Source organism: Cylas formicarius, unplaced genomic scaffold, assembly GCF_029955315.1.
Source record: "Cylas formicarius isolate icCylForm1 unplaced genomic scaffold, icCylForm1.1 PGA_scaffold_2__14_contigs__length_35257938, whole genome shotgun sequence".
Classification (NCBI taxonomy): domain Eukaryota; kingdom Metazoa; phylum Arthropoda; class Insecta; order Coleoptera; family Brentidae; genus Cylas; species Cylas formicarius.
The window spans coordinates 31,195,333-31,219,679 of NW_026844319.1; the positions used below are offsets into that span (position 1 = coordinate 31,195,333).

General features: G+C 32.9%; 1 protein-coding gene across 12 annotated transcripts in view; it reads left to right on the top strand.

Annotated features, from left to right (window-relative positions):
- Positions 1–24,347, top strand: part of LOC132698552 (potassium channel subfamily T member 2) — a 346,214-nt gene that overhangs the window by 165,616 nt on the left and 156,251 nt on the right. For 8 of the 12 annotated variants that reach the window (XM_060664697.1, XM_060664700.1, XM_060664699.1 and 5 more), the window contains exon 2: positions 10,242–10,466. The exons of 3 other annotated variants lie outside the window; for them this stretch is intronic. In XM_060664697.1, the coding sequence (XP_060520680.1) occupies positions 10,243–10,466 (224 nt within the window). In that variant the 5' untranslated portion in view covers position 10,242. Of the gene's footprint in view, positions 1–10,241; positions 10,477–24,347 lie in introns of those variants that run through there. One more of the 12 variants, XM_060664709.1, reaches the window with a different exon arrangement.

The following is a 24,347-nucleotide window of genomic DNA, read 5'->3' on the forward strand; positions in this document are numbered from 1 at the left end:
TAAAACACAAATATAATGTTTTATACCTTTGTTGAACCAAAAAAAGAAAAAATAACGGAAAAATAAAATAAAAAAACAATAATAATTCTTCAAATAAATGAGAACTAAAACAACACCGTGTCTTTATCAAATGTGTTGTTGAAACAATTGTCACGTCAAAATATATAACGTGAAAATCTGAACTTTTAGTTCTTATTTATTTTGATAAATGGATTTTCATCAAGTAAAAGCCACCTCAGTTCAATAATAATTCTGATTTTCTTGTCTAGTAAATAAATAATAACTCTAAATAATTCAAACTAGTAAGCATAGAGAGTAAATATAGATACAAAAACTAGAGAAGAATCATATGTAAATAATGGACAAATCATCTCTAGTTGTCTCAGTTTTAATACTTTTTTTTAATCTGATTTTAAATAATGAAAGTGTTCTACTATTAAGCAGTCCTATTATTTTACGTACTTTTTTTTTGGAAAATGAGTAGTCCTTCGAAGTACTTATAAATTTGTTAAAAAAGAAAAACAAATTTCACGAATTTTATTGTGCGATATTTCAATTTTTTAAAATTTATTTCATATACGTTTACGTTTTAAAACCCAAGGATTTTTTTTAGTTATCAAACAATAAGGGTGTTATATTTAGTGAAAAATGAAGTTCTTTGGCATGCCAATAATATGATTTAGTAAAATACAGGCTTTCTCAAGGCTCAATACTTAGAGTGAATGCTTATGTTTGGTTAGATTTCAGGTAACATTTAATGATATACCTCTTAAGTAGACTTTGTTAAATACATTACTAAATTAATAATTAATGCGATGCCTTGTATATTTTTATACTGCTATCTGATTGGCTATGCTATAAAATCAAAAAACTTTTATTATATTTCTACGTTTCTTTGTATCTCACCAAAAATATCGCAAAAAAATGTTATGTTATTTTATAACAGCAATTTTTTGACTGTACAACCGAAACTATGTTTAGTTCAGGCGTCGTTGACGCGTTCTGTATAAGGGATAAAACATATTCCCTAGTCCCGTTCACAGAACCTAATTAAAATCAACGCAAGGTATTGTTCTTGCATATTTCGGAAACTGATGCAATTTCGCAGAATGGCATAAACATCAGCTGCAGGCCTCTGTTCGCTTAATTGTTCCATTGTTTACTTGCTTTGTTTATTAAATCTCTGGGCCTTCAACAAGGTTGAAAAATACGAAATTTATTAAAATTTTGTCTTTGTTTAACTAATGCTCATTTGTTTGTGACATGTATTGCAAAAATTCTTTACATTTGTGACATTAATATTTTATCTACAAGGACCTTGAATCTATTGGGTTGTTCGGAAAGTCATTTCGTTTTTTTTGGGGAACATGACAGACAGTTTTCGTATAATGAATAAATATTTTATTAAATTATATATTGGCCATTCTGGTCCAACACCTTTTGCCATCTTTCTGGCAGTAACATAATTCCCCTCTCATAAAAGTTTTGGTCCTTGCTGGCAAAAAACTGGTTCAGGTGGTTTTTGACATCTTCATTTGAGGTAAAGGTTTTGCCATCCAAAAAATTTTCCAGGGACCGGAACAAATAGTAGTCGGAAGGCGCCAGATCTGGAGAATATGGCGGATGTTGCAGTACGTCCCATTCAAGCTGTAAAAGTTTTTGGCTAGTGACCAAACTTGGGTGAGGTCTCGCATTATCCTGGTGGAACACTACACCCTTCCTGTTGATTAATTCGGGCCTCTTCTCTTTAAGTGAATCATTCAATTTGTCCAGTTGATGACAATAGACTTCTGAATTAATCGTTGTATTGTCCCGCAAAAGCTAAAAAAAAACGATTCCTTTGACATCCCACCAAACGGAGAGCATCACCTTTTTTTGGTGAATGTTGGCTGTTGACACGCTTTGAGCCGGTTCATCTTTTCTGCTCCATGACCTCTTGCGTTTAACATTGTTGTATACAACCCATTTTTGGTCCCCAGTAATAATCCGCTTCAAAAATGGATCATTTTCTTGACGTTTGAGGAGCAAATCACACACGTCAACGCGACGACACAAATTTCGCTCCGTAAGGACATGGGGCACCACCCACACATCGAGCTTCGAGGTTAAGCCCATGCCTTTCAAATGGCCATAAACAGTCGAATTCGACAAATTTAATCTCTCACCTATCTCTCGTGTGGTTATTCGCCGATTTGCATCAACTAATGCCTTTATCGCATCTTTGTCAGCTTCGACCGGCCTTCCAGACCGTGGTGCATCTTCGACATCAAAATTGCCGGATCGAAATTTTGCAAACCAGTTCTGGCACTGGCGTACTGTTAACACGCCTTCTCCATACACATCCGTCAATTTTTTTCTCGCTTGGATAGCATTTTTACCTTTTCTGAAGTCAAAAAGTAAAATATGACGAAAATGCTGCTTATTGCTCTCCATATTTAAAAGGGCACCAACCAAAAACTACTGCGTAGAATTAATAGAACTTTTTCACACACAAGCCTTGCAATATCAGCTCTCAAGACATATAATGGTTATGCGGCTTAAGTGTGAAGTTGGTTTCGAAAAAACGTAATTAAGTCCTCTGACGGGAAAAAACGAAATGACTTTCCGAACAACCTTATAATTGCTTACTGGATGTCAACGAAATTAACCGCATCGCAAGATTTTTTTAAAAAATTTGGACCCGATTGTGATTAAAGCAAAAAACGAAAAATTTATGCGGATTTGACCGAAAGCAATATTACGAGTTTGTGATCGTTGCATAAGGAACGTGGTCAAAACTGAAAACATTTTCTTATTAATTTACAGTTATGAAAGTATAAAAACTCTAAACAATAAAAAAATAAAATAAAAGTTCATTTAAAATACAAGTCAAATAATTTTCTTTTAAAGTGGTGTTTAATACGCTCCTAAAAATAAAGGTTGCATATAAAGCCATGAAGTAGAAAACAAACTGTAGGAAATGAATGTTTTTTTTCACGAATTTGAAACCTTAAAAAAAAAACTAACCGAAGTAAAACCAACGTCGCAGGTTTCCTAGACGAAATCACTGAAAGTATTTTATAATGTATTTACAAAAATTAAAAAGGTATAATATCTGTCAGGAAGGCTAGGGTTCGTGTAAACAAACTCCTTATAATAACCGTTGCGAGTTCCGCGTTATTTAAAATGCAAAAAAAATCTGTTAAAGCATATAAAGACATGGACCAAAAAGAAACTGTGGAAAATGAAATACCCTTAAAGAAAAATTGGCAACGTCATAGTGGTGTTTCCTCAAACTTTACAGAAATTTCACTGTAGCGTTTTTTTTTCTTCGCGACGAGCAAAAAATAAATAAAATTGCACTGTTTGCAAAACATTCGACTAGGAAAGCTTCCGTTTATGAATGTGCATATTTATTATTTTATTATACCTCGAATCTACGCTCGCCTTTTAAATCGAGTCAACAAACATTTCCAGCGTATAAAACGTTCGCAAAGCAGGACTTAAGGGTCTCGTATATTTACCGTGCCTAAATTTTTGGGTTCGCTAAGGTGAAACCCTTTATAGAAATTTCGCTTAAAATTTTCCCTTCGAATTTCGTACATCGGCCATTACGTCGGAGTGTTTGATGGCACTCACTTCTCGAGCGCCATTTTTGCCGAAAGTTTAATCGAAAAAACGATCAGCGCGTCGAAAAACACGCTAAAGGTAAACCCACTGTATTTTCTTCGAATGTCGTCGTTGTTGGTGTTGCATGGTGTAAAAATTTTTATTATGCTTTTCTCCTAGTGTTAAAAAAGTAACAAGTTACGATATGTCACGTTTACGCTATCTGTTTTATTTAAATTGCTAGAAAGTTGCGCTTTTGTCGACAGTGCAGAACTATACTTATATGGAGGAAATGAAAATTGTCTCTTAGATAACTTTTCACTCGATTTCGGAATTAGTTGACAGGGCCAGGTCAAAAAATATCGATTCCTACTTTACTTTTACAGTATATTTATTTGTCAGCTTTTTACTTTTTCTCAGAAACAAGCTAATAAACGACAATTTTCCAATATGTATGCTTATTTTAATAAAATGCTACGAATAACAATAATAAAGAATCGAAAGTTGGATATTTATAACGAAGAATTAGATACCTTTATAAGTTATGGTTAGTTAGTTTTATAATAACATCAACTAGAGTTTTGTAGCATAAAGTAGTGATATAAAAAACACATAAAAACTACATTATTAAAAAATATAAAGATTTTTTTTAAAGGTGCAAAATTTGCACATTATGCTATGATGTCCTATCGTGTTTTGCATACTCCATTTTGGATGAAAAAAAATCTAAAATTTAGAGGTAAACATCCTTATATTTGGCCAATGGAATATTTTCCAGCAGTTCTGGACTATAACTTCCTCGGGGATTTCTAGGTATATAGGCGCTCTCAGACCTCCTTAAAAAATACTTCAGGCTATATGACCTTGATCAAAAAGTTCTAGGAATTTATTTGGATCTATATTGTCACCTTTAAAATAATCCCCGTCTATTACTTCGTTCCCCGTAGTGGTTTTTTGATTCGACTGAACAGAAAGAAGTCACAGGGAGTCAAATCTGGTGAATTCGATGCCTGTTGGAAGGTATTTGTTGCATGTTTTGTCAAAGAATGACGAATAATGGCACTGGGCTTCAATGCGTTTTCCACTATTTTTCTGACCACAATGTTGGTATATTCAGTAATGTCTCTTTTGTGTAGGAAATTGAGGTTTTTTGGCATCAACTTTCCTGCTACACGACGGAGAGCTAAATCATTAACCAAAATCTCTTGGACGAATCCATAGGCTATAATCAAGTCCTCGGTTATGTCTCTGATGATTAATATGCGATTATTGACCAACATTTCTGTTACTTTATCAATATTTTCGTTCTTTTTCCGATGTCGATAGTCTGCCACTGCGTTTATCGTCTTCGTTTGACTTACGGACCTTTGGTGCCAGTGGTAACCGACCATTTTCTGTAGACAATTGTCGCCGATACACTACGTCCGTTTTTAATGTAAAACTTAATACAAAATCGTTGTTGGTAAATTTGAATCCATTTTTAAAATTGTGCTTTATGGAAAATCACTCGTCTAACCAAATAAATCGTTAGCATCGATTTGCTGCAAAAACAACTGGCAAAACAATGCCCAACGTTGGGCATCGCAGGGCATTTGCTTCCCTTACTATATTAAATTTATATGAATGACACTTGTTTCTTCAGGACCGTCAGTTTTTGGCACACCAATTTCGGTCTCCATTTTATTTATATATATTTTATATATATCTTCTCTCTGTTGTATGTTTTTGCACGCTGCATAATAACGTACTCACCTTTGGAAATATAATTCCGAAGCTGCTTCATACCAGCCTATATATTGTTTCTTCATTTTTTTATAATAACGTGCTTAAAGGATAGAGAATATTTGATAGTTGTTTTTGTTTTTTTTATGGTCATAAATACTTTTTGAGTAAACTTTTAAACTAGAACTGACTAATTGTTAAATACCTAAAATTATTGTGTCAGTAACAATAATAATTTATTTGCATTTCGTGGCCTTCTATAAGGAGTTATATTAAAATATTACAGTACAGTCCCTATTCTCCAAAATACTTGAATTTGTACATTTAGAAAAAAAAACAAAGAACAAATAATTTATTTCATTTTTATTACGAGAGCATACATACGTATATACATACATACATACATACCTATGCACAGGGTGGCCCGTTATCTCGAAATCTACGGGGGTTACAGAAAAAAATTAAATACAAAAGTGATTTATATTAAAATGACCTTTTTTTTCCTAATCGTTACTTCTTTATATACAGGGTAGTAAAAGAAAGTTACATTTTTTTGAATAGAACTTACATTGTATTGCACTTTTTGATAGCCCTTGCCACTTTTCGAAAAATTATACTTTTCTCAATTTTTTGACACCCTATTGTATTTTCGAATAGCCACTTTAATAGCAATTTCAATTATATAACATAGTACGGGTTTTTGACTTACCGTTTTATGTTAATTGGCAAATGAAATTAAAAAATTGGTATAAGATTTAAATTATTAAGATACGAAATCGGGAATTTGCTCCTTATCAACTGGTTCACGTTTTAGAGCACAAGAACAGAATATAACCCATGTTGCCAAATTTCACAAATTACTTACGTGAAATGATTACAAAAAATTAGCAATAACTACTAATGCATATTACTTACACATATCATTTTGCGGAATGCGTATTTGAAGAAAATATTTTAAAATTGATCAATCTGAAGATGATCGCTAATTAGTTCGAAACGGCGCACCACGGACCGATATTTCATTCAATTTGTCTTTGAAAGGAAAAAAAAAAGGAAAGGAAAAATGTAACTTTGGTTTACCACCCTGTATATAAAAAAAGTGACGATTAGGAAAATAAAAAAAGGTCATTTTGTATTTAAATTTTTTTGTAACCCCCGAGATAAGGTACACGCCCCTCTTAAACGGGCCATCCTGTACATTCATGAAAGACGTGTTTACTTTGCTGTCTCCAAAGCAGGTTGGTCAGAATTTTTTTTTTCAGTTTAGAAAAGGCAAATTATACAGTGTGTGTCATTTTGAAAATGCTCAACTCACGGTATATTTTCAAAAATAAAAATTAGCAACTCCGTTAGATTCTAAGCAAAGAAAATCTATAACAATGATAACGGACGCAGATCTGAATTTTCAAAATCACCCTGTGGCTCAGGAAAGCAATGGTTTTAAAAAATTCTGTTGACAGCATCTTTGGTTTCACAAAAGAGTAGCAAATCGCAAGCCGGATAAGCGAGATATTCCGCAATGACAACGGATTTCGGACACACTATACATAGGTATTAGGGATCCCTTTTTTTATTAGACATATGGAAACTGGGACATCAAGTATTACTTACTTTGAGACTTTTGGATATTTTCGATTTTCCGAAACGGTTTTTACCGCACCGCTGACACGTAGTAAAAATATGGCGATCCCACAAGGCGTTGTTAACTTAAGAACCTCCATTGGATCGCACGTAACTTTAACATCGACAGTGCTAATCTCGTTATCATAATTCGCAATTTTCAACTTTCGACATACGCGCCGCCGGTTGCCGGCGTAGTTTAAGACAATAATTGCATTTTCTGTTGTCGCTTTGTTAATTGGATGCAGCCGGTCCTTTGTCTTAGATGTCTTGGCGTTTAGGGAATTTGCACTTCTGCATCTCAGCTCTCAGCGCTCCAATATTGCTCACAGACCAGCTGCACGGTAGTTTTTTTTTATGAACCTGCATCCATATTCCACGCTCCTGACGTTATGTTCAAAGGAAACTCGGCTAACTATGTGCGTGAGGCGACAAACATTCAAATTTAGTTGTTTTTTAAAACTGTACTTATTTTCAATCTCGAGAAGCAATTTGAAGAGAAAATATTCAAAAATTTTTGTTTTTATGGTTTTTGCTCTATTTCGGAAATAATTATCAATAACTTCGAAATGGCTGAACGCTTATTGTCAAGTTTGGATTTGTTGAATAGTACTCTTTTTATGCTTTCGCCGCTAGATGGCGCTTTGCGAAGTCATCGCAGACAATTTATTAAAAAAAGAATAATGCAATGTTATCATTCCTATTGCAACAAAAAAATAGAGCCAATATAACATAAGTCCTTAAATTAAATCTACTTAGGAACAAATAGATCTATAAATTTTAATAAATAATAAATAAATAAATAAATGGCCACATTAAAGATGGATGTCTCCTCATCCTACGGAACCGTTCTACGGGTAGCAAAGGTATTTCTTATAAACAAGGCCACGAAAATATGAAGTACACTTAAATTTTAAAAAATTTAGTGCAGTCAGAAGAGAAATATCAAATCATATTGAATGTTTTCTGCTAAAGTTACGAATATGCCTCCAACTGCTCAAAGTTCGACGAAATCTGTTCAGTCATTTTGAAGTAATTGATGGTTATTTCAGAAAATTTTCGGACATCACTTTTCATATATAAATGAAACATTTGTTTATATTGGCTGGGTTGTTATCCCCTCCACATTGTTATTTCATGGTTTCTACGCACTGTGGGCCCATTGACCAAACTAGGTTGCATTAATTCGATTATTTTCTAGTAACTTAAAAACCTTAAAAAAAATTTATTATTTATTATTATTATACATTGCTGGTAAATAATAATACAATTTTTTTTCAATTTTCCAGCGTTGCCACATTTTATTTACTTTTTTTAACCCTGAAACCCACTAGGTCAATTATAATTTTAGTCATTCTCGCTGTCATGACATGTCAGACTCACTACCCATACGCTCAAAGTCATATTCGGAGGTCTCCGAAAAATAGTCATTTTTTGTAAGGCATGGAAGCTCTGGGCTTTTAAGTAGAGCCAATATATCAGGTGATAGTGGTTTTTTTGGTCTTACAGTTTTTTGTAGGTAACTGGCTATAACGGGCTCAGAGAACACTAATAACATTCGCATCAAGTCTTTATTCGTGGCAATGCGCGATATTTTTTTTATGACGTGCCTCTTGGGCCTCCTCAGAGAGCTGCCAAATAGGCACAACACAATGTTTAATAATATCTGTGGAATGGTACAGCAGTTTGTGGACGGTTATGGGCATATAACACCACGAGTAAAGGCTTATATTTTAAATATTTTTTCTACAATGTTTTTCGTACTAGAGACACTCCAGAATTGAAACAACGTTTTTTTTTCGATATTTCGTTCTAAAAACGAAAAAACAAAAGAAGTCTTGCAATTGCAAAATTATATGTATAAAAATAATGCATTATAATTGGCTCATTGCGCAAGCAATACATGCGATAAACAACTGTAAGAGCATATTAATTGTTAATATTTTTATCACTCGGAGGTTGACATTTTTAACTGGCATAAGTTTTGCGATTATTTGCGACATTTTTGGCTAACAGTTTTTGCCTAATAAAAAATGTATATTTTTGCTTGGCACTCGTTGGCCTTCATATTTTTTTTACCTTATAGAATTTGAAAAATTAAATATTAATGGTACTTATCCTGTCACTTCTTGTCAAATCCCAGAAAAAACACAAACATTCTACATTGCATGTACATGTCCAAACTAATTAACAGGACTGACATCAGTTGTCAAATACTTAAAGCGGCATTTGTTTTCAATGCCTACTAAGCCATTTAAAAAGTAGGAATACGAATATTGAAGCGATTGCAATAAAAATAGACTTTCTTTTAAACATCTGATATTGTGCCTTCATAAAAAATTCTTGGTAAAGTATTTTTAGAAAGCAATACTGTTTTTACATGTTTCAGTATGTTCTGAATTTGAAAACATTGACAAATTTTGCATTTTTAATAATTATTTATTGCAACCTAGTTTATGCATGGGGCCCACAGTGCTACGGGAGCAGAGCTTAAATAGTATCATAAATTTATATAAGTTTTGAAGCATTTTATTGATAATTTGCCTGGTCTCCTTTGGATACTAACATTATGGTGTTTTTAAAATAATTTTAAAGTGACGTCATTTTGAGAAAATTGAGCAACGCGAATTGCGGCCATTGGCATTTTCATTTGATGCATTTTCCTTTGGAATTGGAATTGGACTTAAGACGTTTTTTCTTTATCAACAAACAGATCAAATATTAGGTTTGGCACTCTCATATCCCTTATCGAACTTAATTAAAAAAAAAACATATAATTATCTAAATTAATATAATTTGAAACTAAAAACCCAAAACATTTTAAAACCAAATAATTCTAAATTTCGTGAACATTTGTTGGTATGATATCTGTGTCTAATATCATTCGGCATTATGTTATAAAGCACGTATCAGGTCAGTGACATCTCCTATAACCTCAAAAATTTATATAAGTCCAAACTTCACAATAAGGGTGTATTGTGTGGCATGATATTCAAAATCAGTATTTAAAGAGATAAAGCGTTTATAAAAAAACGGTAGAGGCTGCGAATTATCTGGAGTGGAGTGCCATGCCAAAAGATGAAATAATTTACAATGTTACGTGTTTTACGTATTTCTGTTGATAAAATCTTTATATTTTAGGAGTTCACGTATCTTAAGAGATAAAGGCTGTCTGATCGGGAGTCGTTATTAATAGAAACTTTTGTTATCGAAAACTCCTATCGATGACGTCACTTTAAACATATCGGAAAAGTATCATACTTTGCTCGCGCTCTTCTTACTATAAGGGCCTGTCTCGAATTGTTCTGCAGAATGTCTATGTACTTCTTTCGACTGCACAACCTCCGTAGAGCAGCCGAGGAGGACCGAAAGAAAAAACAGCGACAGCAACAGCAACGCAGACATCGCAAGCATCGATCTAGTATTATTCATCGATACACCAACCCAGGTCTCACCCTAGCGCCGAGTAGACTGTTCGAGAGACCTCCCCTCACCCCGTCAGATAGCTTAGACGAAGTGGCCTTGCAGATACCCAGGTGCTCATATGTAAATATTTTTAATTTGTGTTTACCTAATCGTTCGCACGTTCGACGTGAAAATGCCACGAAAAAAACAACCACTTACTATAAATGAACATCAACCATAATTTATTTTTTCGAAAGCCTGTTCGTATTTTGTTACACCAATGAGTTATGTCTAAATAATGTCTACAAATGTAGGCCCATGGAGTCAATTGAACTAACACTACCGGGTTAGTTTAATGGACAAATATTTGCAAGTAACAAAAATAAAACTATACTCCTATATACTAAAAATACTATACATATACTATAAATATTCTAAAAAATACTATTATAATAATATTACAATAAAATTGAAATAGAAACAAAAACTACATTAAAAAAATAACAAATGAAAGTTGTTGTTTTAGCCTACAAAGAAGTGTTTCATTTCAATGAAAAGTAACGCAAAACTTAGTATTTTCTACATGGGAACAGTAAATGGTGATAATAAGATAATAATAATAATACTAATCTTTATTGAGTTAAACCAATTGCAGAATAGTGCCAAAAATTAGAATAAACGCGTAAAAATCCAATAAAAAACATGCTTTTGGCATTTCACTAAAAGTGCATTCAAGATAATTAAAACTAACATGGTTAGACCAATACAAAAAGACAAAACACAAATAACTTTGAGGACCCTGGTAAGAACGATGAATGTTACTATTTACAAATTTTCTGGATCACCATCGTCCTGTTGACTGATTCTGGCAAAGCTAATCGATATTCATGAACATTGTCTCGAATGATCGATTGACATATTGGTCAATGTTGAAGACCTGAGTCGTGGTTAAGATTGTATGGTTAGATTTGGATTCGGAATTGCAAATATTACATGTTATACATTACAGTTCATGACTTACCTTAATTAAAAAAAACATATTCCGGTTGACATGCTGGGTAAGTAAACATGAAAATATTGGAAGGAAACTCCCGAAAACCGTATCCAATGTTGCTATACGGAAAATAACCTATTTGCCCCACGGATCACCCCAAAAAATTATTTAATTACTATTTAGACCATTTAAGAACCGCTTGGGTGAAACAGGGTGTCCCGTTTAAAAAAAAAACAATTTTGAATCGTTTTCGGATTAGGAGCAATTTTTTTCAAATTCAAATTATCAGTAGCAATAAAACATGATAAAATATACAGGGTGTGCAACCTAACATTTTAAATTGCCAACCATTGAAAAACGAATTGGGAGTAGTTTCAGTTTCAGTTCGGCTCTGCAGAAGCCAACAAAATGATTGGTTAAACGTCAGTAAGTTCAATTCATCAGCTACCGACCCAATGGGGATCCAGAAGATTTGTAAACAAGAAAATTTGTGAAGTAATGTCTCATCTACTCACGTTTTTGCATATGATTTCAAAATATTTTATTTAGAATTCATAAAATTCCACACAGGATTCACAAATCTTATAAATAATAGTTCATCTAGTTTTTCTATTTTGAGAAAGTTTGTGAGGTGTCTGTGACTTGCTGACGTTTCGCCAATCATCCTGTTGGCTTCTTCACAGCTTGACTGAAACTGGCTCTCATTTTACTTTGTACCTGCTTATATAACAATAATAATAGTAATAATAAAAAGCCTTTATTATAACAAAAAAGAGACAATATACAATATTAATATTTTTCTACGAAAAGTAAACAAGTAGCTCAAAAGTGGCGCAGTGTAGCTTCAAATAGCTTCTCTACTGGACCGCCGAAGAACTATTTATATAATTAATAAATTGCGCACCATTTATTGAAATAAAAAATGGATGAACAACAAATAAAATATGAAAAATACCTGCAAAATCGGAAGAACGACATAACTCTACTTCACACTACGTAAAATGCAATTGAAGATAAAGAATTTGATAACTCAATATAATCCCTTGCTAATACGATAATTAGCAACACATTATTAGCAAAACTGTATTTGTAACAAATGATCTTTGTACCTTTTTTTTTAATGAATATAAATTTAGTTACTGAATTCCTGTGACAAAGAATTATAAACACGAATTGCGTTGAATGCGAAAGATCTACGAAACAAGGCACTCTTATGATGTGGCATTTTTAGTCTGTACCTGTATCTTACATTCACAGAATGGACAGTACTTCTAACAGTAAGCCGCTCTCTCAGCAGAGTGGATGTATCGATGTTATGGATAATTTTCATAACGAATATGTTGAAATTAAGAGCTCTTCTTTGTTCCATTTTAAGCCAATTAAGTGGACGATATGCAGCAGATACATGGTCATATTTTCGAACACCCATAACACAAGCATTCTGTAACCTTTGAATACAGCACTTACACTCGTTATTCATAAATCTATGATCAAACACACATATATATTGTTGAGGGGGGCGGAGCATCAACATCCGGGTAAAGATTGTTTGGTTGCTTATAGAATTGGTGTCCGTTTTTATGACTGTGTTCGGAAACTGCTGATGAGTTTATTTCTTTAGCCTAGTTGGTATTTCGTGTCCCAATGTATTCTTCTTTGTCGTATAATTGACGGATCGAAGATATCGAGTGATGTTTGGACAAGTGGTACATATGGTTATTTGTCTTAAGAACTTTTGAGATGTGGTCAGTGATAAATGTAAGGAAGGATAACAAGTGCAATTGTGGGATTGCTTTCGGACCCATTGTCTTTGGCAGATAGTGGTGAAGTGTGGAAATTATAGTGGAAATGTATATCATCGCAAAAGGGCAATATTTGGAATGAAGAAGCCGGTACTATCTATCTATCAAATTTAAGGTTGATCAAATTAGAAAACACTTGCGCCAAGTATCTATCCACTCTTTGAGAAACGCTGTGAAAATTTCAAACTTTGGCTGCCTCTTTATATTTGAAGATAATTGAATTTTTGAATTTACACGATCGTTATGAATGGTTATTAATATATTGAAGCAATACAATTACCGAATATCCAGTAGCCCACTTTCTTTGAACGATGTCGAGAACGTATTTTTTTTTCGAAAAATTATTTCAATGAAACCTTTTTGCGGCTCTGAATTTTTTAGTATTTTCAAAAATGTGTGACTTAAATATTGTGGTTTTGATGTGCAATGTTGCATCGCGATAAATGAATATCTAATATCTTCTCATTTTTCCGAGCATGAAGCGTAAAGTTTTCGTAAAAGTTTCCAAATTTCCCCTTAGGAAACCAGACCCCGTTGTCTGTCAGCGCTAGCTACTAGTGATAATCGAACCGAAAGTTTTAAGTAGATAAGTTAGAGAAAACTATTTAACAATTAATGATGTTCTTGAACATCTCCGAGAGGATTTGTTTTCACGCTTCTCGTCTTTTAAGATTTACATCCGCCTACAAAGACCCATCGACGTATTTATTATTCCTAAGCCTGAACTAAAGTTCCTATTTAACGATTTTTACGGTAACAAACACGGCGTTGTACTAGCTAATAAATTATAATGTACGTTGTGGTCCGTTAATAAAGGACGCCTGCCATATCTCAGGACCCGTTAGTCCTACAACATAGAAAAAAACATATTCATAGGTAAATCGGCCAAGAAAAAAAAGTTGGAATTTATTTGCAAGTTGATAAAATGGCCGCTAGGGGGCGCAACCTCTACTGTAAAATAGAAAAAACGGGTTTCTTCAAAAATATTCCAAATTAACTCTACATAGGGAAACTTTTTTGTTTCAACCTTTTTTTTCTATCTCGTCAAACTAAGGGTGATGGAAGGGTCAAATATTGGTTTAAAAAACTTAAATAACTTTTTTTAGTTTAGTATTAAAAAGTATTTATAGTAGCTTCGTCTGTAGTGGCAATATCACGATATTAATTCGTTTACGAGTCGTCAGGGGGCGCTTCGTGTCAAAAACAGCTATTTTTATGATTTTTCCCAAAATTTCAATTATAATGTTAGCCAAGATGAAAGAACATAAAAATAACACAGAAAGTAGTGGCCTCTGAGATATAAATAAAAATTAATTTAAAAATTTAATTTATAACATTGGTTCGATATTACGTTTATTTTATTTTATTTATAATACATTATTGAGAGGAAATTAGGTTAGAAAGAATTATTCATAATTATTCTAATTAGTTATTTTACCCTTTTCTCCAATATTGACAATACATGTAAGCTATTAATAAATTATATTCACCCTTCATCTTTTGATTCATATTTTAGCGTATATTATGGACAAATTAGAATAACATCAACACATTTTTATTTCTAAAATAGAAATAGATATTGCCATGTTGTTTCCACTACTTTAAAACTATCGGATAAAAAAATAGTACAAACAAAAAAGTTTCCTTATCCAGAGTAGATTTAAACAATTTCGGATAGGCTAATTTGAAATATTTTTGAGAAAACCAGTTTTTTCTATTGTACAGTAAAGATTAAGAACTTGAAAATAATTTCCAGCTTTTTCTCTTGGTCGATTTACCTATAAATGTTTTATTTCAATTCAAGCATAGAGATTGAAGATACAGATCATCAAAGTTAAAAAAAGTTATATAAATCTGTTTATTAATATATGGTTAACATCATTATTGTAGTTTTGTTTAATTTTGATCTGTCTATAATTTACATTAAAAAGAGCTACTAAAAATACGAATTTGTGTTATGCCATTCGTAAAAGAACAGCAATTTATAAACCACCAAGATGTCAAAAAATATGTAAAACTCACATTATTCTTTAAGTAAAATGTGCTCGCCTATCTTGATGGACATGTTTGGATTTTTTCAATCCGGAAACAATCTATCAATTATTACAAGTGTCGTTAACACGCAATTAGCACCTCAGATGAACATTCTTTATCTTGAAATAAAAAAGAATTGTTAATAGTTATTTTTTCCGTATTCATTTGCGCTCAAGGTGCTTTTTTTTAGTTATGCTGTCTACAGATTAATTTTCTAAGTAGTTTTTAAGGAATATAGTGCCCCAAATTTTCTAATTCTTTTTTACTGCTTAATTGTAAGTTATATTTTTTTTACATATCTTTCAATACCAGCAGCACTTTCCGATTTTGGTTTGTTCGCGGCAGAAATCGTCGTGTTTGACGGCTCCCTCTGGGTCGAAGTAGACAAAGCTTCTGACTAGCTAATATCGATTCGCACAAATGAGGGCATGCTTATCGCTAGCGTCCGACAGAGGCCCGTAGAAATCAATTTTCAAATTAGTACTAGAACTCTTTCGTCGATTAGGGTCTATTTTTGTCTATTTTTGTATGTATGTTCGATTCAAGTTTAACTAAGTGAAAACGGTAAGAAAGAGGAGAAGAACCTTGAAGCAAACTTGCATAAAGTTTCTGTAAACCGAACATAATTCAATTGTTTTTAATGGGACACCCTGTATAATTACCTCATCAATTGACTTGTCAGCTAGAGAACTTTACGGTAGTAGATGATAATATTTAGTACTAACCAAAATTTACTTACAACTCTGCTTAATGTTTATCAAGAAGAAGATATTTTACAGCAGCGGAAAAAATTGATCTTTTGTTTTTCGCAGTAAATCTTAGGGATATTTATTTTTGTAATTTATAGAGAAATACGTTTTTTAAAATAAACAAAAAGTTGGATATGTGGTTTTCTTTAAATTCCTTATGTTTTTGATAGTATTTTTGATTTTTTTTATTACTATTTCTTTTTGCATCTACATAAAATATAAAAAATTGCGACTGGACCCCCTAAGGACTACCGTCCTTAGTTTTAAAAATTATTGATTGATTTGATTTTTCTTTTTTATTTGATGAAATGTATTTATGTCAGTTTAAGGGATATTGCTGAGTTACGAGCTTTTCGGAATTGCCAACCAAACGATCGCTATCGTTTAAGATAGGACGGTATCGTGCGACGTGATTATCTGGGCCGATGGCCGTTTTAATGGATTATTACGTCTAACACGCGTCTCGACGCCGACCTCTAAATGCTCGATTCGATTATCACTGTCGTTTGCCAAAGTTTACCCCCGATATTGGGAAATGATAATCTCGGACTTAAACTACCCGGTTTATCAGGATTAGTTTATCATTTTCAAATATCGTGACGTATTCGTAACTTGGCCATCAAAGTGTTTTTGTTTTTCGTAATATCTATTTTGTAAATGTTAAGGAATTTTGAACTCTTAAAAAATATTTGAAAAAAAATGTTAGTATGGCATTTAGAAATTTAAGTGAAATACATGGGTGCCGTCAAAAGAATACATTTCCAATTAGAATGTGCTTCAATGGTACAATTGGTGATTTTATGTATACAAGGTGACTCAAGAAAGCGTGACGAATAAAACAATTTTTATGAAATGGAACACTCTATGTGTAAATTTTGTTTTGAATTATTTGTTATTAGCGTTATTGAAGATGGATGAAGATTGGAATTTGAATGAGATGCTGCAGGGTGTTCGAAATATATTTGGATAATTTTAAATTGAAAAATTTGATTTTCACACCATATATATTATTATTTTTCTTGCAAGATCTTACAACTTTTTTTTAGCTTTTCCAAGATTTACCCTACTTTCTGTCTAAGACTGACAACTGAGTATATAAATTCGTTTGTTTATCTTGTACATGAAGTATTGAAACTATTTGTCAAACTCAATTCCTGAACTGTGTTTATCTCTTTTATTTTTCTGTGTTTTTAGTTTTCTCACGCTGTGGCAGTTTGTCAAACTCAACCTCAAGCAAGCATGAGCAGTCAAAGTTGATGTATGTTACTAAGTCATTAATGGTAATTCTAGCTAGCTACGTCTTTTAATATTAAAATGAAGAAAGCTAAGCTAATTTCTTCATAAGTGTTTTTAAGCATCAAAAAATAGTAAGCTAGTATAGTATAGCATAGAAACTTTGTTTAAGTTTTTAATAATATTAATATATATATATATATATATATATATATATATATATATATATATATATATATATATATATATATATATATATATATATATATATATATATATATAATATTAATATTATATATATTTAAAAAATTCTCCGTATATTCTCAAACAATTGTTTGTCTCCAGGTCGTTAATAATAAAAAACAAAACTGAAAATCTATTAATAAATAAAATATTGTTCTATTGAAACTTATTCTGCTTTCCATATATAACCCTACATGGCATGTCATCTTCGATAATTGTTAATGTGCTACTTTAGCAATCAAAGCTCAGCGTTTTGCTAGTAGCTGGCTATATCTTGTCGCTGACGACACTGTTTCTACTTTTGATGCCAACAATTTTGATTTATTAAGTAGTAGTCCAACGTCAACATAGTTACTTGTGTCTTCGTATAAGAATTTAAATAAAAAGATTGTGTAATTTCGTCCATTCTATTCATTTCAGGACATTCATGCTTATAATATTGGATTTTTCTTGGCATTAATTTTATTTTTCACTGTATGTTGAATGTTCAGCCTAATTCTAATACATACGAGTTAATAATTATATTTATTTTTTATTATAATTATTATTAATATATTTTCATTTATTATATTTCATAATTAGTCTTATTTATTTCGAACCAAATTGGCCAAATATCGCACTAGGTCACCAAGAAGAAATCCTAGTCCATGTAGTGATCCACAAACAAGATTGAGTGGTACTACTATAGTAAGTTTTGGGTCAGTGTTTAAAACAATACAACTAGAAAGATTTTCTCTCGCTCTAAAAAAGACCCTGAAAATTGTTCTTTTCGGCATTAAATTATTTTTATCAAATTATTATTTGCCGTGAATCAAAATTTGGTCTGCACAGATAATGCAATACAACTTTTGAATTTACAGTTTTTATCAATCACACGCGCTCTCTTTGAAAAAGTCTATGTGTCTGTCGCCATATCTCGCACTCAACCGAAACAAGTCCTTCCTCGAAAACGATTCACTCTATTGGAAAAATTCATATGCCAGGAAACGTGGGAGATCGCTATTATTAACAAAAATTTTTGTATTTACCAAAGTGTGCCGTGAACTTGAAGTTCAACGAGATTTGAAAGACACTTTATACAAGGTGCGTGCACAATTAAATTACATCGCGGAGCACGATAGAAAAACAATTCGTCCCTTTACTACAAGAAACCGCGAATCCCTTTCGATTTTTCGAAAGCAATCTTGTTTTTTTTTGTGCTATAAGGCAGAAATCAGAGTTTCTTTTGTTATCTAATTTTCTAATTCTATAACAACCAAAGGAACATCGAGGTTTCCTCAGCAAAATTCAGGACCGTTCTGTTGATGAATGACTGTTGAAACATTTAATAAACCGTGTTCAAAAATAACTCGAGTTGTGTCGAACCGCAAAGCTCTACAGAGCAAAATTGAAAATCCATCGCCGATATATCGCGTTCTCGAATAATGCCGAATATTTTCCGCTACCCGAAACAACGGTCCGGGAATTTTATTTACCTTTTCCTACATGCAAAAGCACTTCAAGTTCGCCGCATACAAATCGAATTTTAATCTAGGACCGCGCTTCATTGACGTCGATTTTTAATATCCCGGTGCGAAAGGTCGAAACGTACTCGAAGAGAAGGTTGGGGGCACCCCATCCATCACGAAAAAAAAAAAAAGAAGTTTTGTTAAAAAGGACGGACGGGATAGACGTTCTCGTCTATAGCTAAAACTGTTTGAGGTGGCGTCGTCGAATAATCCAAATTCAATAAAACAATTTACTTACTTATCTCCATAAATGCCGGAAGATATATATATATATATATATATATATATATATATATATATATATATATATATATATATATATATATATATATATATATATATATATATATATATATATATATATGCTGCACGATCCGCACGCTACACTGTATACTCCTTGGTTTTCCAGAGTAATTTTTTGTTTTGGGTTTCTTAGTATTGCTCCGATGGTATGGTCAGGTTTGTATGCCGTTGATATGTCGATAATCAAACAGCAGAGCGATGCGCAGCGGCCAACGGGGACATCGCAACTACGATCGGGCGAAATTAACAACGCGACAATTCAGGGGGCGGAGCCACCTCCCCCCACGCACAAGCAGCACCGTTACCATCTCCGGCGCAGAGTATAAATACCGCACGCACCGCCGATAACCTCCCAGTGTTCGAAGTGTTTTCGGAGCGCGAGCATTGAAGATGCCAAGTGAGATTTTGGCGAAACGTCTGCAGGATTCCAGTCGGATGCAGGATTTGCAGGATTCCAGTCGGATGCAGGATTCCAGTCGGAGTTCAACGAGCGAACGGATGATATCCCGGAATATAGTGTCATCATATATATATATATATATATATATATATATATATATATATATATATATATATATATATATATATATATATATATATATATATATATATATATATATATATATATATATATATATATATATATATATATATATATATATAGTCAATTTTTCAAAGAAACTTGCACTGTAATTGCTTCTTCCTTCAACCAGTGTCAATTTTTAAAATTTATCTATAAATTCTGACATTTCACACTTTGGTTAATGTTTTAAGTTACCGCTGCATTCCGGTTCACTAAATTTTGTCTTTAAAATTGAGCACATTTTTGAATTTGAATGTATAGGACTCGAGCGCCATCTACCATGAGATTTATGAACCGTCTATTGAATCACATTGAAAGTACGTCACCTGAGTACTGTTACGAACACGGAGTTGATGAAATAGTGCAAAGAGTTTATGTGATTAACGTCGAACGGCAAATTTGAAATTTGTTTGTCATTCTTGGCGCTTTTTAAGTTGCAGTAAAATCCTTTCAGGCTTTTATTATACTTTAAAAAAATATATAAAAAGTTTCGTTTTCAAATCTTAGAAAATTGAAATAGAAAAGTAACAGAATTTTATTTTCTTGAAAATTTCGCTACGGTATTGAATTCGTCTACATCGTTATTACTCGAATATTTTCTTAAAATGATACGAAAGGTTTCGTCCGAGTTTCACTCAAACTGAATCACCCTGTATATGTACGTTAAAAGGTTTTTCAATAAAACCGAAGTCAGTTTCGCCAGTCCTGGGAATACGCCCCTTATAGTATTCCAAATCTTTATTTCATGCGAGGTCTGTGGCACTCGAGAGATTACAAAAGTTTCGGTCAGCGGGGTGGAGGGGGAAAAACTGCACACAAGTAGCGGTTCGAAAATCGGACCACCGGGAACCGTGTTTTTTTTTTTATTTTACACTTTTCCCTCGTTTTGGTGGCGTCGGATCGCGTAGGAACGGCACTGAATAATGCGGATGTCTGGACATTTGCATGTACGTTTCCCCGATCTAAATGTGTGTGCCGCCGTAAGTCACGAATTAATTTGATCTATGCATGCAAGGGGGAACGTCAGCGGGAATATATCAGACTAATGAAGAGAGAATACGGCGGAAGTGGGTGGACATGTGGCGGTTTACCATCGAAGCATTACGGAACTTCAGACTGCGGTGGGGATGATTCAATTCAATTTATTCAACCTAATCCACAACAATAATTACTACAAAGCAAACCTTATAACTACTACACTTACACTATTATATAGGCCTCACAAAATCTGGCACCTAGATAATTCAAGACTTTTGTCATCACAGGAGATTAGATGGTAGTGTAAATAATAATTATAATTAAAGGTTTGCAAACATTGAAACCATATCCGAAAAAGAAAAGGAAAAAAAATACCATACCAACCGTTCATGAAGTTTTAACGAATATAAGCTACCTGAAAAAACTATACATAGAATTATCGAGCTTTTCGGTGAACATTATGCCACTGTGGGTGAAAAGATGCCGCAAAAAATGTTCAAAAACAATCAGCAATCAAGCTCAGATGAAAATTTGGTTACTACTAATAAACGTTCTATTTTCCTTAACCCTGTTGTAGAAGATGAAATAAAGAATACAATTTTATCCTTAAAATCTGATTCGGCGCCGGGGTTTGACAAAATTTCATTTTTTCTATTGGAAAAAAATTCATATCCATATCGCAAAGCTCGTCTGCCAAATTATAAACTTAATGTTTACAACTAGTAATCCCTCTCATTTCAAAATCGCTCTAATAAAACCCATTTATAAAAAAGGAGAAAAAAATGTTGGAAAATGCCTTAAAAGTTCGGCTAGTTTCCTTTTTTACTAAAAATCATATAATACCCAATTGCCAGGTGGGTTTTACTTATAACAAGTCAATTAATGATGCCATTGCCATGCTACTATCAAATATATGTAGATGTTTAGATAATTGAAGACCATGTGCCGCAGTGTTCATTGACTTAGCAAAAGCATTCGATACTGTGAGCCACCCGTGGCTTTTGACTAAAGTATATTCAGCTAGTATAAGAGGACCTGCTCGCTTACTAATTGAAAGTTATCTGAAAAATCGACGGCAAATGGTAGAGATTAATAACGCTTTCCACATGGGAATTCCACAGGGTACAGTCCTAGGACCCATATTTTTCCTTATATACGTAAATCAACTGCTTACTACTAATAGTTTCTGGTCTTTACGTAGAGCTAAGCACGTTACCTACCTAGAAATTCATATTGACTTAAATTTAAAGTGGAACTTCCATATCGAACATTTAGTGAAAAAGTTACGATCCTTAATGTATTTATTCCGGCAACTTACTAAAATATCTGATAGGCAATTACTTCTTTCTACTTATTTTTCACTATTGCAATACTTACATCTGATGGAATAATTGGTTGGGGTGCTGCCAATCACAAAACTCTTCAGCCCCTTTGCGTAATACAAAAAAGAATTTTGAAAATTGTATTTAAGTTAATTTTTACTCAATTTCAAATACTTCACATAAAAATTTGTTTGTTCTTAATAAGAAGTAACTTACTGGTTAATTGAAAAACTCACGAGTATGAAACACGCCTTAAAAATTTAACTTTACAAAAAATTTATAACGCACCACCTCTAGAACTGAAAATAAAATTAAATTAAAATCATGAAAAAAAAATTATCTAAGTGGCTTATTGATGCCAAATTGTAACTCAAGTTTCTAAGTAGCTATTTATTATAAGTCAAATTCACAGATTTATTAATGTATTGTAACTATATAAAATCGTTTCTTTTTTAGATAGATACGATATATGGAAACAGTTAAATTAATCTGCGTTATGTTCAAGGATGGCTGTCAAGTTTTTAATTTAGTATACCTTGAATATAAATGTTTTTTGTATTAATATTTATTTTATCTTTACATTATAATAAGTTGTTAAATTGTATATTTCTATTGATTTAAATAAATATTATTATTATTATTATTATTATTATTATTATTATTATTATTATTATAACAATATAACAAAAAAATAAAAAAAGAAAAAAGGAACGTAATTACTAATATCGATAACTATACGATAATTTGAAATGGGTTATTGGTTCACTAATAACAGTTATAACTTAGCCATAGTTCCGAAGTTAAAACATATACACGATAAATTTTAAACATTTTTTTAAATCGTTTTTTCTTTGATGTTACGCAAATGAGCAGATATTACATTCCCGGACTGTTTGCGCAATATGTAGTAATAAACAAATTCCTCTCGTGTTGTAATTGTGATAAATTAAATTGTTTGAAAGATGGTGTTATCGGCGAATGTTGAAAATCTCATCGACGGACAGGGTATCCAATCTAGAACTGCTACAGAGAACCCAGAAACAGGGGGAAATAATTAGCTCTCTAAAAAGAAGAAAAATTGGAATACTATGAAGATTATGGGAAAGATCAAGGGAGAAGAAGAACCTCTTGGCTCAAAAACTTAGGAGATGGAACGAGAAAAAGAAGACAATTTTAGTTTTCAATTGTAAAAATCAAATATTTTTATTTGCTGTGGCGACAAAAAATACTTAAAATCATGAATTTTTAAAAATATCCATCATAGCCCATTTAAAAAATAGAGTTAGTTATTATAAAAACACCCTGTAAATGTATACATATAAATGAAATATATACTTAGGGTCAAACACTTTTTATATTTAACTTTTTTTCCTCGCACTTCTTCTTCTTCACGTGCCATCTCCGCTGCGAAGGTTGGCAATCATCAATGCAATTCGTATCCTTGAGACTGCAGCACGAAACAATTGGTTGGAGTTACATCCAAACCATTCTCTCAGATTACGCAACCATGACATCCTTCTCCTTCCGATACTCCGTTTACCTTGGATTTTACCTTGCATAATCAGTTGTAGCAATTTATATTTTTCTCCGCGTGTAATATGCCCCAGATACTGCAATTTTCTTATTTTGACCGTATCCATTATTTCACGTTGCTTGTCCATCCTCACAAGTACTTGTTCGTTTGTCATTCTGTCCGTCCAGGATATCCTTAAAATTCTTCGGTACGTCCACATCTCAAAAGCTTCTAGTTTATTCAGGCATTGTTTATTCAAAGTCCAGGCCTCCACGCCATACAAGAGGACCGAGAAAACATAGCATTTAAGCATCCTCACTCTCAAACTTAAGCTCAAATCCCTGCTGCACAACAATTTCCTCATATTATTAAAAGCACTTCTGGACTTTTCTATTCTTATTCTTATCCTCGCACTTACACAGTGCAAAAGAAATTTGACTTTTTTGGGACATTTTGACTGTACCACACCACACATATTTTCCGGAATAAAAAATTGTGCTTAACCGCGAGCAACATCTACGTCGAACGCACGCCCTTTGCTATAGAGGGAACTTCCCGTTTTCGTTTTGTTTTTCGAAGCGGTTGTAAGAGACGCGAGTATAGATAAAGCTGGAGTTCCTGCATGTTAATGAAAGGCGCCACGGTCCCGATTTTCAATTTCAAAGAAAGCTCTCGACACTGCAAGTTGTTTTTACGCCTAAATTTTGCGATCTAGTTCCGCTTTTCGGGATCGTTTTGTTTCGTCGCTGA